The sequence below is a fragment of the Podarcis filfolensis genome (assembly GCF_964270895.1).
Source record: "Podarcis filfolensis genome assembly, chromosome: 16".
Classification (NCBI taxonomy): Eukaryota; Metazoa; Chordata; class Lepidosauria; order Squamata; family Lacertidae; genus Podarcis; species Podarcis filfolensis.
The window spans coordinates 18,256,898-18,272,261 of NC_139620.1; the positions used below are offsets into that span (position 1 = coordinate 18,256,898).

The 15,364-nt window shown below is 47.8% G+C and overlaps 1 protein-coding gene across 1 annotated transcript in view; it reads left to right on the forward strand.

Annotated features, from left to right (window-relative positions):
- Positions 1-15,364, forward strand: part of COPA (COPI coat complex subunit alpha) — a 36,989-nt gene that overhangs the window by 17,723 nt on the left and 3,902 nt on the right. The window contains exons 17-29 of the mRNA XM_083589761.1: positions 794-932; positions 2,492-2,654; positions 3,376-3,522; positions 3,943-4,132; positions 5,179-5,274; positions 6,182-6,270; positions 6,622-6,745; positions 6,988-7,077; positions 10,784-10,893; positions 11,665-11,742; positions 12,299-12,367; positions 13,500-13,636; positions 14,777-14,963. Coding sequence (XP_083445887.1) covers positions 794-932; positions 2,492-2,654; positions 3,376-3,522; positions 3,943-4,132; positions 5,179-5,274; positions 6,182-6,270; positions 6,622-6,745; positions 6,988-7,077; positions 10,784-10,893; positions 11,665-11,742; positions 12,299-12,367; positions 13,500-13,636; positions 14,777-14,963 — 1,619 coding nt within the window. The remainder of the gene's footprint in view (positions 1-793; positions 933-2,491; positions 2,655-3,375; positions 3,523-3,942; positions 4,133-5,178; positions 5,275-6,181; positions 6,271-6,621; positions 6,746-6,987; positions 7,078-10,783; positions 10,894-11,664; positions 11,743-12,298; positions 12,368-13,499; positions 13,637-14,776; positions 14,964-15,364) is intronic.

Sequence of the window (15,364 nt, forward strand, 5' to 3'; positions counted from 1 at the left end):
CAGGTGTCTTGACAGCAAGGCCCAAGGCTTTTGTATCAGTGATTTTCGTATTCTGGGTTGCTCTATTTTGCAGCTTCCTCATCTTCCCCCAATGCTTTGGTTTTGACTGTAAGCTACTTTTTAAACTTATTCTTCTCTTCTCTTTGTGTGTGTGTGTGTGTGTGTGTGTGTGTGTGTGGAGTGGGGCAGAGGAACAGAGGGGAGTTAAAGTGCCATACATAACTTTAGGGCTGGGTGATGCATTCATTTAAGGCTCTTTCCCCACAAGTTTACATGTTGGGTTTTCTCTTAATCACTGTAGTTTCAAATGGGTTTGCTGGTAGGCCAGCAGATCTGCACCCTTTTTTTTTATCGCAGAAAATCATGTTGGCATCTTTCTGTTCTTTGTTAGTTACCCATGTTGCTTTAAGGGGTGGGAGGAAAGAATGAATGGGGTCCCTGCCCTGAGGAGCTTGCAAAGGCAAACCTTGACTGAGTGAAGAGAAGAGCCATTAACAGGAATGATCCCCATTTGTCTCCTTTTCCTTCCTCCAAGGAGCTCACTGCTGCAGATACGGGAATCTCTCCGTCTCCCTGCTCCAAAGCAACCTTTGGAGATAGGTTAGACTGAGAGAGACTGGCTGGCCCACACCTGCCCCCTGAGCTTCACGGTTGAATGGGTATTTGAATCAGGACCTCCCAGCCTAGGCACTACACTGTCCCAGTGCCCTGTACTTTGGATTTGTTTCAGTTGAGGTTACTTAGGAGTAAGCCCTCTTGAGCATGACATCTCTCCTCTGCTCTGCCTCTCCAGCCATCATGATTTGCAACAGGAAGCTGGAGTCGCTTTGTAACATCCATGAGAACATCCGGGTCAAGAGCGGCGCCTGGGACGAGAGCGGGGTCTTCATCTACACCACAAGCAACCACATCAAATATGCCGTCACCACCGGGTAAGCGGGCAGCGTGAATGGACTGCGGGGTCCAGCGGAATATCAATGATCAAGATGATGATGCTTCCAAAAATGCTATCCAGGATGGTTGTAAATAAAACTGGCACTTATTTTTACTTTGATCACTGCCCTCTGAAGCATAAGCCAAAGCAGCTTCTCCTCTCCTGAAGTTGCTTTGGGCCTGCTTTTTCAGCAGCCATACATGTGTTTTGAAGATACTTGAATTAGCACTGTGAAGACAGGGAAAACCTGATATGCTCATTAACAACAACACTAGCTTCCCAGGGACAAAGTACTCTGCATCATAGCTGCAAAACAGGAGTTCTCTCAAGGCTCTAAAAAGCTGGTGTGCAGCCACTCCCCAGTAGGATTTAATAACAGCATTAAAAACCTTATTAGCGCCTGGTCTTGAGAGGAAGCCTGCACTTGCTTTTTAAAGAGAGACATGCATGCAGTTTGTTAAACCATGGCTTGTTAGATCATCTGAGCCTTCTCCAGTGGTATGTTTACTGCCCAACAGACCATGATCTGGAGCCATGGTTTGTTGTTGGCTTGTAAACCTTGATTTGTTTTAACCGTGGCATGGTGTTAAGTGTGACTCAACAGCTACTGGCCATAATGGCTGTGCTCTGCCTCTATAGTCAGGGGCAGTAATGCTTCTGAAGACCAGCTGCTGGGAACAGTTACAGGAGGGGAGTGTGCTCTTGTGCTCAGATCCTGCTTGAAAGTCTCCCCATGGGCATCCAGCAGGCTCTTCTTGCGCTCTTATAAGCAAAACTGACCTGAGTGAACAGAAATGGCAGAGACCAAGATCTGAAAGGAGTTTGCCACGGAGGATGGCTCATTGATGGAGCTCAAGTGCCCTTCCTCTCCCTTTCCAGTCCCTAGTAGAAGCAAAGCCTAGTTAGAGCTCAATCATTATATTAAGTCAGTTTTACCATAAAGTTCCAAAGCTTATCCAGTAGCAGAAAGTGTCCTCCACCCCCCCCCCCACTTTCAATCTTGTAAATTTAAAGGGAGGGTCGTATGACCCCATTTTCTGCCCATTCCCCCTGTCAGGTTTCAGGGATTCGGATCCCTCCCCCAGTGGCTGTAAATAAACAGATCAAACGAAAGGAGCGTTCGTACTACATAAGTTCTTTAATAATCACAGCGAGAGAAGCATATCTCTCTAAAAAATGGCGTTGTTCCCAGTAAAGGTTCACCCCCTCCATCCCCATTAATCTACGTCACTCCTATGTTGGGTAATCTGAGCTTGTTGCCGTTGCGCTTTCTGTTCTATCATTTCTTAGGCGAAGTGGGGGGGGGGTCAGGAATGCTGTCCAAGGACACAATCTGCCAGCTGTCTCTCTCTTGGCGTTTCCTCTTTTAGCTGTTCCTGACCCAGTATTTCCTAGCTTTTCCCCTCTGGACTGTGCTCCTCTGCAAACCACTGTTCTAAATCAATGCTGTCCTCCTGCCCTTGGGAAGGTTCAGAAAAGGGGGGGGGCTCCCACGATTCCTCCTTGGTCTAGTCACTGACACCCCCCACAACTCCTGCTTCCGCATTCCCCATCCAGAGACCACGGGATCATCCGCACCTTGGACCTGCCTATCTACGTGACGCGGGTGAAGGGGAACAACGTCTACTGCCTGGATCGCGAATGCCGCCCCCGAGTCCTGACCATTGACCCAACAGAGTTCAAGTTCAAGCTGGCTCTCATCAACCGGAAGTATGACGAGGTGTGTGCTGCCTGCTTCCTCTTGCCATCCGTGCCCAGTGTTGGAGAGGAGGGGTCTTCTCAAATGGCCTGTCTCTTGCGTTGCCTCCCATCTCTGTGCAGCAACCATGGAGGGCGACTGTATCACTCTCTACCTCCTTGCCCTCTTTGATATGAGCAGGCAGGAAGCCATGCCAGGACTTCCATCCGCTTCTTGCCATAGAAACGTAAGGACACTGCTGGAACAGCAGAAGCCTGCGAGATGCTCCCAGGAGGCCGAGAGGTGCAGCCTGAAGGGAGGCACTTGAATTCATTTTTAAAATTATTTTTCAAATACAACATACACGTTAAAGAATGAACAAAGGCATATAAAGATTCAGCTTACAAAATTGAAACATTCCTCTTAAGCCTTAAACCTTAGAATACTTGATAAGCTGTTTGCAAACACCATAAGAAAATCTTAATTTCCCAATAATTTACAGGCAAGTCTCTCCCTCTGGAACATATAACCGGAATTAATTTACAGTTCTCCTATGAAAATAATTCCTAACAGGAATTTTACCAGGGGACATGCACATCATAGCACTGAGTTTCCTTTTTCAGTGCCACCACACATTGAGCTGCGCCTCTTTCCCTCCAGATCTCCTTACCGCCTGCCACGTGTGATAGCCATTGTGCTAACCTAGAATTTATTCCCTAAATGCGTGACTGCGCCCTCATTTGTCCCCCGCCTCCTGTTCCAGGTGCTCCACATGGTGCGGAACGCCAAGCTGGTGGGCCAGTCCATCATCGCCTACCTCCAGAAGAAGGGCTACCCTGAAGTTGCACTCCATTTTGTGAAAGACGAGAAGACTCGGTTCAGCTTGGCTCTCGAATGCGGCAACATTGAGGTGAGACGTGGTGCCAGCTCTCCTCCAGCCATCTCCAGGAGGGCTTGCACGCAGATCTAAGACCTAGAGGTGTCTCTCCCAAGGGTTCCACGCTTCCTCCCTCCCTCAACAATCTGTAACTAGCTAGGTCTTTAGTTCAGCAAATCCACTCCTTCATTCCAGCATTGTCTCCTTCCTTTTTTTAAAGCAAACTTGCCTTTTATTGGCAAATTCTGTCCCAACATTTGACTGCTAAGCCATAAAATACTAAATCTTCCTCTCTATAGCTCAGTGGTGGAGCATGAAGGTTCCAGGTTCTGTCTTTGGTGAACTTTTACTTGCATGATCTCAAGAAGCAGGGCTGGGAACGGCCTCTCTGCCCTGCCCCCTTGGGGTTGTCTAGGTATTAACCTGAGGACCGTGTTTTTGGTGCTCTTTTAGATTGCTCTGGAGGCAGCCAAAGCCTTGGATGATAAGAACTGTTGGGAAAAACTGGGGGAAGTGGCCTTGCTCCAAGGGAACCACCAGATCGTGGAGATGTGTTACCAGCGCACCAAGAACTTTGACAAGCTCTCCTTCCTGTACCTGATTACGGGCAATCTGGAGAAACTGCGCAAGATGATGAAGATAGGTTGGTCTCTACAATGAATGCTTCTTCCAGCCCATACGGAGCCAGAAACTTTAGATGATTCAGGAATGTATTATAAAAAAATAAAATTGCATGCAACAGACTGGCCACCTTTGCAGATGATGGTAAAACTGGATTCCTGCCTTGTCTCAGTTTACTGTGAGCCAGCAGCACATGTCCTGTTCCACTCCTTCTTCCACCCAAGGGCACAGAATTGACTAGGAAGGAATAGCTTGATGGGACATCTGAACCCAGGATCCTGTTTTGTTGCTGATATATGCTCCTGGTTTATATGGGAGCAACACACCAGGATTTTGGATGCGGACATAATCCATACCTTCCTTCTTTGTTTTTCTTCTTTTCTCCAAAGGGAAGAGTGAAGGGGCTCCGTGTACTAGCAAGCTACTCATTCACAACGAACCAAGAATAAGCAGAGAGTTCTGACATATTGTGTGGGAATGCAGCCTCTCACAGCATGATCACAGTTGCTGATATTTGGCCCTCTCAAAATGTTGTGGCTATTGGCAAACTTAACTCCTAACAGTCAAGGACTGGGAAATGGTGTTAACCTCATAACATAACTGTCAACCTTCACTTTTTAGCGGGAAATTCCCTTATTCCAGCGCTTTTCCCCACTTCTTCCCGCTGCTGTCCCGGATTGTTAGATATCCTGTAGACTATCCCCGGGACAGGTGAGGCTGCTGATCCCTTATTTTCAAATCTGAAAGTTGACAGCTATGCCTCATAAGAAGACATATTCATCCCATCACAGTGTAAGGCAAACCATGTGGAATCCTAGATGTGGAAGGTTCTTTGTAATCTTACTACTGACCACTAGCCTTGATTCAGGAGGGGGAAAGCAGGACAAAATGCATAGTAATGGGAGGTGGCTGCCCTTTTGCAACTCGTGAATCCGCTTCAGGTTGGGAGAGGGGAGATTTGTAGCAGCAGCAGCCAGGAATGCTGCAGTGAGCTAATGCTTGAAACTCCTGAGTGAGAGTTGGGTGTGGAGGTGACCCATTTTCCCCTTCCCTTGTTCTTTGTTGCAGCTGAAATCCGGAAGGACATGAGCGGCCACTACCAGAATGCCTTGTACCTTGGGGACGTGGCTGAGAGGGTGAGGATCCTGAAGAACTGTGGACAGAGTGAGTAAGCTGGCAATGTGAGCTTTTGGATTCCTAGAAAAACGAGCACAGTTTCTATTAACAAGAGCACAAGAGGAGCCTGCTAGATCAGGCCAGTGGCCCACCTGGTCCAGCATCCCGTTCTCAGAGTGGATGACCAGGTGCCCCCTTATGGGAAACTTGCAAGTGGAACCTGAGCCCAAGAGCCCTCTCCCCTTCTGTGGCTTCCAGCAGTTGGTATTCTGAAGCATTGCTGCCTCCCAACTTTGGAGACGGGGCATAGCCATCATGGGTAGTAGCCACTGGTAGCCTTCTCTCGATGAATTGGTCCAGTCCTCTTTTAAAGCCACCCAAGTTGGTGACCGGGGACGCGGGTGCCTAGGACTTGCTGATCAGAAGGTCGGCGGTTCGAATCCCCGCGACGGGGTGAGCTTCCGTTGCTTGATCCCTGCTCCTGCCAACCTAGCAGTTCGAAAGCACGTCAAAGTGCAAGTAGATAAATAGGTACCGCTCCGGCGGGAAGGTAAATGGCATTTCCGTGCGCTGCTCTGGTTCGCCAGAAGCGGCTTAGTCATGCTGGCCACATGACCCGGAAGCTGTATGCTGGCTCCCTTGGCCAATAAAGCGAGATGAACGCCACAACCCCAGAGTCGGCTACGACTGGACCTAATGGTCAGGGTTCCCTTTACCTTTACCTTTTTAAGTTGGTGGCCAGCCACAGGAGAGAGTTCCATCGTTCAACTAAGAGCTGTGCAAAGAAGGGCTTTCTTTTATCTGTCCCCTTCCCTCCCTCTGCCTCCTGCCAAATCCCACCCTTTCCAGGCCAAACAGGGTAGCAGCTATGGAGCTGTTTCCATTTGCATGACCAGACTACCCTGGAGAGTTTCCCACCATCCTGACCTTTCTCTTGCTTGCTTGTCTCTGTCAGAGTCCCTGGCCTATCTGACGGCTGCAACCCACGGCTTAGATGAGGAAGCAGAGAGCCTGAAAGAGACCTTTGACCTGGAAAAGGAAACGGTTAGTGCAGGACTATGGGCAGGCTGGGCATACCGTTCTCCCTTTGCCTAACACTGGTGGAAGAATTTCAGTCTGGGGGCAGGAGTGGGAGCTTACAAGTCTGTAGTTTACCAGACTTATTGACCCAAGTCTCTCAGGTTGCATCACGAACCCCTGGCTCTGCATCTCAGAATGCATAAGCATTATCACCCACCTGCTTGCAGTTTTAAGCTTTCTCCCAAACTGACCTTGGGCTGAAATGGCTGTGTGGCTCCCTGCCTAATTCCCAGTCAGCCCCTTCCTTGTCCCTGTGAAGAGTCTGCAAATTTACATGGAGGGTTGAAAGTTCTTTGTTTCCTCCTCTTCTTCCAGATCCCAGAGATAGACCCCCATGCACAATTGCTCCAGCCGCTTGCTCCCATCATGCCCCTGGACACCAACTGGCCTCTGCTCACTGTCTCCAAGGGCTTTTTTGAAGGCACAATTGCCAGCAAAGGTAAGGAGGCCTGGACATTGTTACTGGCAGGCTTCCCCTTTCTCAGATGTTGCAGGGCAGGTGGGGAGTGGCAGGGGCTCCCAGGTATTGAGGCTGCTCCTGCTGGTGGCTGCTGCTGTCCTCTGTGGAGGCCAGAAATGGCTGCTGTCGAACAGGGCCACTGTACCTCAAGCCGTGCCTGTTTTCTTGAGGCTGCAGAATCCCACCACAAGACAAATCGGTGATCTTGTTCTTCTCTGCAGGCAAAGGAGGCGCGTTGGCTGCTGACATTGATATAGACACAGTAGGCACCGAAGGCTGGGGAGAAGATGCTGAGCTGCAGCTGGATGAAGGTGAGAGCACAGCGGTGAAATCCCATGAAAGCCAGGTTTTCTCGGCCGCTTGCTGGTTTAAGGTCGTATACCATCCTTCATCAGAAGGCCACAGGGCAGTTTGCAACATGCAACACAGATGTCACTGCGTAGTATCTGTACAACATAAAAAATGAAACAATCATGTGAATTTGATTGTAATACTAAGGACTGCATTATAAGTTTCTTGTAACAGCAGCAGCATCAAAAATGAGAGAGGAGAAAATCAGCAGCAGGGTGTTTAAAGTACGAAAGCAGTGCACAAATCCTGAGTCTTCTCTCTGTCCAAAGGTAGCTCTTAATCCTGGCCACCCACAGAAAATGACAGACCCTCCCACCTCCCTCCAGGGAGCTTTCCTTCCCTCTCCTGGGACTGTTTTTTGTTGTTGTTTAGTCGTTTAGTCGTGTCCGACTCTTCGTGACCCCATGGACCAGAGCACGCCAGGCACTTCTGTCTTCCACTGCTTCCCGCAGTTTGGTCAGACTCATGTTTGTAGCTTCGAAGACGCTATCCAACCATCTCATCCTCTGTCGTCCCCTTCTCCTTGTGCCCTCCATCTTTCCCAACATCAGGGTCTTTTCCAGGGAGTCTTCTCTTCTCATGAGGTGGCCAAAGTACTGGAGCCTCAGCTTCACGATCTGTCCTTCCAGTGAGCACTCAGGGCTGATTTCCTTAAGAATGGATAGGTTTGATCTTCTTGCAGTCCATGGGACTCTCGAGTCTCCTCCAGCACCATAATTCAAAAGCATCAATTCTTCGGCGATCAGCCTTCTTTATGGTCCAGCTCTCACTTCCATACATCACTACTGGGAAAACCATAGCTTTTACTATACGGACCTTTGTTGGCAAGGTGATGTCTCTACTTTTTAAGATGCTGTCTAGGTTTGTCATTGCTTTCCTCCCAAGAAGCAGGCGTCTCTTAATTTCATGGCTGCTGTCACCATCTGCAGTGATCATGGAGCCCAAGAAAGTAAAATCTCTCACTGCCTCCATTTCTTCCCCTTCTATTTGCCAGGAGGTGATGGGACCAGTGGCCATGATCTTCGTTTTTTTGATGTTGAGCTTCAGACCATATTTTGCGCTCTCTTCTTTCACCCTCAATAAAAGGTTCTTTAATTCCTCCTCACTTTCTGCCATCAAGGTTGTGTCATCTGCATATCTGAGGTTGTTGGTATTTCTTCCAGCAATCTTAATTCCGGCTTGGGATTCATCCAGCCCAACCTTTTGCATGATGAATTCTGCATATAAGTTAAATAAACAGGGAGACAAAATACAGCCTTGTCGTACTCCTTTCCCAATTTTGAACCAATCAGTTGTTCCATATCCAGTTCTAACTGTAGCTTCTTGACCCACATAGAGATTTCTCAGGAGACAGATGAGGTGATCAGGCACTCCCCATTTCTTTAAGAACTTGCCATAGTTTGCTGTGGTCGACACAATCAAAGGCTTTTGCATAGTCAATGAAGCAGAAGTAGATGTCTTTCTTGAACTCTCTAGCTTTCTCCATAATCCAGCGCATGTTTGCAATTTGGTCTCTGGTTCCTCTGCCTCTTCTAAATCCAGCTTGCATTTCTGGGAGTTCTCAGTCCACATACTGCTTGAGTCTTCCTTGTATAATTTTAAGCATAACTTTGCTAGCGTGTGAAATGAGTGCAATTGTGCGGTAGTTGGAGCATTCTTTGGCACTGCCCTTCTTTGGGATTGGGATGTAGACTGATCTTCTCCAATCCTCTGGCCACTGCTGAGTTTTCCAAACTTGCTGGCATATTGAGTGTAGCACCTTAACAGCATCATCTTTTAAAATTTTAAATAGTTCAGCTGGAATACCATCACTTCCACTGGCCTTGTTATTTGCAGTGCTTTCTAAGGCCCATTTGACTTCACTCTCCAGGATGTCTGGCTCAAGGTCAGCAACCACACTACCTGGTTCTGGTATAATTCCTCTGTGTATAACCACACATATCTTTCTGGTATAATTCCTCTGTGTATTCTTGCCACCTCTTCTTGATGTCTTCTGCTTCTGTTAGGTCCTTACCACTTTTGTCCTTTATTATGGTAATCTTTGAACGAAATGTTCCTTTCATATCTCCAATTTTCTTGAACAGATCTCTGGTTCTTCCCATTCTGTTGTTTTCCTCTATTTCTTTGCATTGCTCGTTTAAGAAGGCCTTCTTGTCTCTCCTTGCTATTTTTTGGAAATCTGCATTCAATTTCCTGTATCTTTCTCTATCTCCCTTGCATTTTGCTTGCCTTCTTTCCCCCGCTATTTGTAAGGCCTCATTGGACAGCCACTTTGCTTTCTTGCATTTCATTTTCATTGGGATGGTTTTCGTTGCTGCCTCCTGTATAATGTTGCGAGCCTCCATCCATAGTTCTTCAGGCACTCTGTCCACCAAATCTAAATCCTTAAACCTGTTCCTCACTTCCACTGTGTATTCATAAGGAATTTGATTTAGATTGTATCTTACCGGCCCAGTGGTTTTTCCTACTTTCTTCAGTTTAAGCTTGAATTTTGCTATAAGAAGCTGATGATCTGAGCCACAGTCAGCTCCAGGTCTTGTTTTTGCTGACTGTATAGAGCTTCTCCATCTTTGGCTGCAGAGAATATAATCAATCTGATTTCGATGCTGCCCATCTGGTGATGTCCACGTGTAGAGTCGTCTCTTGTGTTGTTGGAAAAGCGTGTTTGTGATGACCAAGCTTGTTCTCTTGACAGAACTCTATTAGCCTTTGCCCTGCTTTGTTTTGCTCTCCAAGGCCAAACTTGCCAGTTGTTCCTTTTATCTCTTGATTCCCTACTTTAGCATTCCAATCCCCTATAATGAGAAGAACATCCTTCTTTGGTTTCACTTCAATAAGGTGTTGTAAGTCTTCATAGAATTGGTCAATTTCAGTTTCTTCGGCACCAGTAGTTGGTGCATAAACTTGGATTACTGTTATGTTAAAAGGTCTGCCTTGGATTCGTATCGAGATCATTCTATCATTTTTGAGATTGCATCCCAGTACAGCTTTCGCCACTCTTTTGTTGACTATGAGGGCCACTCCATTTCTTTTGCGGGTTTCTTGCCCACAGTAGTAGATATGATGGTCATCCGAACTGAATTCGCCCATTCCCGTCCATTTTAGTTCACTGATGCCCAGGATGTCAATATTTATTCTTGCCATCTCATTTTTGACCACATCCAACTTACCCAGGTTCATGGTTCTTACATTCCAGGTTCCTATGCAATATTTTTCTTTATAGCATTGGACTTTCCTTTCGCTTCCAGGCATATTCGCAACTGAGCGTCCTTTCGGCTTTAGCCCAGCCGCTTCATCAGCTCTGGATCTACTTGTACTTGTCCTCCGCTCTTCCCCAGTAGCATGTTGGACGCCTTCCACGGCTGCAAATAAAACGTTTTGAATGCATTGTAAAGTGCAATATACAATTGGCACACTAGATGGCGACCATGAGCTATAGCAAATTCAATGCGTTTTTCAAAAGTTTTTTTTAAAAAAATTGCAATGTTTTTAACGTGTGCAGATTCCACCCCCGTCTCTCACTCTCTGAAGCTTTCCTGCTTTGCATTACTTAATAAAGGTGTTTCCTTGCCACCACTTACCAATGAAGCAACCCAACCACTTCCTGTATGGGGTGCATGTCGGCCCTTCTTAAACTCCCCTAATCCGCGCTCTGTCCCCTTACAGATGGCTTTGTAGATGCTGGGGAAGGTTTTGGAGACGAAGCCCTGGCTAAAAGCCAAGAGGAAGGAGGTGGGTGGGAAATCGAAGAGGACCTGGATCTTCCCCCTGAACTGGTAAGTATGGGTTTCATTCATTTTAACTGGTGGGATTCATTTTAACTGCAGCAGGACTAGAGGGGAGGGGAGACTAAAAGCAAATACTTACACATCTCCCCGTAAGTCAGTTTCATTCTTGGCCCATTGAGTCTGGACCATTTTCTTCCCGGCAGCCACTCTCTAGGATCTTAGACTGTGAGGGGCCTTTTCCCTTTGCCTGCTGCTGCACCAGTTTCCCGTTACCGGGAGGCTCCAGAGATGGAATCGGGGACCTCATGCATTCAAAGCATGAGCCGCCCCATGTCTGAGCTCTGGTTCCATCGTGGAGAGCATGTTTGTCATTGACTACCACATGAGCTCTGTGAAACCTCCATGTGCGGGCGCAGTCTACTTCTCAGATATCTTCATGCACTGGAACATGGGGAACAGAAGCACGCATGTGCGGGGAAGATGGGGAGTAGCGGGATAGATCAGTCGGTAAAAGCATGCAGAGTTTAATCTCAGGGTCATGGGTTTGAGCCCCGCATCGGGCCAAAAGATTCCTACATTGCAAAGGGTTGGAAGAGATGACCCTCGTGGTCCCTCCCAGCTCTTCTGTGATCAGACATTTGTTGTCATGTTTCACCACTGGTGTGAATGAGGAAAAGCCACTGTTCACGTTGCAGCAGGTGCCATAGTAGGAAAGGAAAACGGGATGGAAGCACTAGCGTTGTAACCAGGAAAACTTCCATGTCTGAACACATCGTAACTGCCCCTCCTTCTCTCTCCCCCCACTCATGTTTCTGCTAGGATGTTCCTGGTGGTCCTGCTGGAGAGGCAGAAGACGGCTTCTTCGTGCCGCCCACCAAAGGCACCAGCCCTGCACAGGTAGGAGGGCATCTGTGCTGAGGCACAAGACTCTTTGAGACCGGGCAGCAGACAGTGCTGAGCCCTACAAGTAGCAGAGAAAAGGGAGGTGGTTGGGGGTGGGCAGGGGCTTGACGCTTCCCTGCATTTCCCCCCAAGTGCAAGTGCTGCTCCCAGGCAGCCAGCTGCAATGACAAGCACACAGCTGAAACTCCCATTAAAAAAAAATAATAATCCAGAAGGGTCTGCCGGGTGTGGAGTCTGCTGCAGCGAAAGCATCCGAGAAGTCTCAAAGGCGAATCAATGCATTGGTCCTCAAGACGCTGCAAGACATGCTCGTTTTGAAAGTGTAAAAGATGAAAAAAAGAAACAGGAGCTAATTTCTGAAGGCCGAATTGAAAAATCTGGCCAGACTTGCAGAGCTTTCAAAAAACAAAATAAAATCAGGCAGATCTTTCAGCACCCTTGGGCTGGTTCCTGTCTCACTGCGGTGGAGGGCCAATGGGATAAGTTCACCTCCACAAGTCCTCTGATTTCTGTGGTTCTAATCGGATCCCTTTCTTTTCTCCCTGCTTAGGTCTGGTGCAACAATTCCCAGCTTCCAGTTGATCATATCCTTGCTGGCTCTTTTGAGACAGCTATGAGGGTGAGTTGCCTGCGGACAATGTCTCTGCACTGGCCTTTTTTTCTTTCTCATGCAGTGTGTTGAACTTCGGGGCGCACGTCACAAGTGGGGTTTTGTCTTTGTCACAAAAGCTTTGTCCCTGGTGAGCCTTGCTTCCTTGTAGAGTGGTTGTGACTTCTTGCCTGCCTGAACGTGAGCACAGTTCTGTGCGGAAATGGTTGATTTGGACGCCTGCACAATGTGACCTTTAAAGGATGTTGTTATTTTTATTTATTTAACTTACTAGTTGCTTTTTTAATTTACAAAAGTAACTCAAACAAGAATTACATTTACATTAAAACCAGTATAAAACCAAGAAAAATCTGAAACACATTCATATTTTTAAAAGGCAGGATTAAACCCAGTGAAAGAGGCCACAGATAATTAAAAGCCAAAGGCCTGGCGGAAGAGAAATGCTTTTGCCTTGTGCCTATAGAAAAGTAGTGATGGTGCTAGGTGAGCCTGCCCAGGGAGAACATTCCACAACTGAGGAGCCGCCACCGAAAAGGCCAGCTCTCATGCTGCCACCCTCTGGACCTCCAATGGAGAGGGCACACAGAGAACAGCCTCAGATGATGATTGCAGGGTCCAAATTGGTTCATATGAGGAAAGGCAGACCTTGAGGTACTGAGGTCCTGCTCCACATAAGGCTTTATAAGTCACAGCGCTTTGAATCTGACCTGGAAACTAACTGGCAGCCAACGCAGTTGGGCCAGGATTGATGTTAGGTTCTCAGACCATCTTGCCCACGCATAGGCAAACTCGGCCTTCCAGATGTTTTGGGACTACAATCCCCATCATCCCTGACCACTGTTCCTGTTAGAGATGATGGGAGTTGTAGTCCCAAAACATCTGGAGGGCCGAGTTTGGGAATGCCTGATCTTGCCCCAGTGGGCAAATTTGGCAGCATCTGCAATTTCCAAACTCTTCAAAGGCAGTCCCAAGTATAATGCATTGCAGCCACTTAGACTAGATATGGCAAGCCAAGTGATATTTTTAGAGCAGAGGAGAAGAATGAGAGAAGGGGAGGGTCTGTGCGGCATAAATTGGTTGGGAAGCATCTGGGAGGCCCCCCCTGGTAACACCACCTCTCCCCTTCCCCTTTCCACTGCAGCTTCTCCATGACCAGGTGGGAGTGGTCACATTTGCCCCCTACAAACAGCTGTTCCTGCAGACCTACGCCCGGGGGCGCACCACGTACCAGGCTCTTCCCAGCCTCCCCTCCATGTTTGGATACCCCCATCGCAACTGGTAGGTGTGAGCGCCCTTGTTCTTCCTGCCACGACTGGCGGCTGCACTTCATTGTGGGACCCAGGTGCTCACCATGAACTCTAGGTTGCGAGCAGGAAACTGGCTTTGCCATGACCTGCCCCTGGCTTCCTTCTGTATGCATGAATGCAGGAGCAGGGCTGTGGGCTGATGCTTAACCTCAAACAGAGGGATCTTGTGAGATGCTGCATAGCGTTGTTGTAAATAAAAATATGCCCTTTTCCCTTATGGGGTATCCAAGAGCCCATATAGAGTCCTTACATAGGTTCCCTATTGGTAGGAGAAAATAACAGAGGCCAACCAGAGAATATTTGAGAAGCAAAGCAGCTAGTAAGCTTGATCTTTATTGATCTGTTGCAACAGGGTACTCCCCTCACACGCAGGAGAGGAAGAGGACCCCCCAAAAATGCTGTGCAAGGGCTTATAAAGACTTTTGAAATTCCCCTCCTCTAGATCAAGACCACCCCCAGAAACATTATGCATTCATCACAGAAGGGGTGTAACCTAAGACCACCCCTCAGATAAGGCGGTCTAAAACAGAACATTTGCATGTTGTTTTCTCCTGTCGCTTTGTTTATTTCCTGTCTGGCAGGTTACTTGATTGGATTTCTTGGGGAGCCTGGGCAGTCTTTTGTAATGATAAGGCTCACACCCTTATTCAAACACAGATTAAGACAGGATTTGTGAAGGAAGAGACAATGGGGAGGCTTTTCCATTTTGACCATGCAGAGAAACATTTACTCAGTTTAGGAATCAAAATGGTTCCAGGTTGGCTTTCCTGTGCTGATCTATGTACGTGTGGTTATGAACGTTGCCATATATCTAAGACCATAAAATTCCTATCACAGCGTCATATCCACTGTTTGTCAGACTCAAAACAGACTCATCAACATTAGTGGCCATTAACATAGGCCCATTAATTTCAACAGGTTTACTCAGTCAAGCTTTCTTGGTGTCCATCCAATAATAAGCAAGTCCTTCAACATCCCTGCATCCCCCTTCCTTGACCAGTTTTACCCCACACCTCATTTTAACCCCTTTTGCTCTGGAATCAGCTAACAAAACGTTGCACTTCAAGCATCTGTCGTAGGCCAGTCCTTACACTGCCTCTTCATTTTCCAGGAAGGACGCCGGCTTGAAAAACGCCCTCCCGGCTGTGGGACTGAAGCTGAACGACTTGATCCAGCGGCTGCAGCTGTGCTACCAGCTCACCACAGCTGGCAAGTTTGAGGAGGCCGTGGAGAAGTTCCGCTCCATCCTCTTGAGCGTGCCGCTGCTGGTAGTGGACAACAAGCAGGAGATTGCGGAGGTGAGCCCCACCCCACTGTCGATTCATTCGTATCATCCGAGGCAGACTCAGCTCACTTGCTCTCTGTTCAGAAAAAGAGAAGCCTTCTTGCAGGTTTCCCAGAAGTGTTGTGGTGCTGTGGTCTAAACCAGTTGGTGGTTCGAATCCCCACAACGGAGTGAGCCCCCATTGCTCTGTCCCAGCTTCTGCCAACCTAGCAGTTTGAAAGCATGCCAGTGCAAGTAGATAAATAGGTACCACTGTGGCAGCAAGGTAAATGGCATTTCCATGCGCTCTGGCGCTTGTCACGGTGTCCCGTTGCGCCAGAAGCAGTTTAGTCATACTGACCACATGAACCAGAAAGCTGTCTGTGCGCTGCAACCCTATAGTCGCCTTTGATTGGACTTAACTGTCCTGGGGTC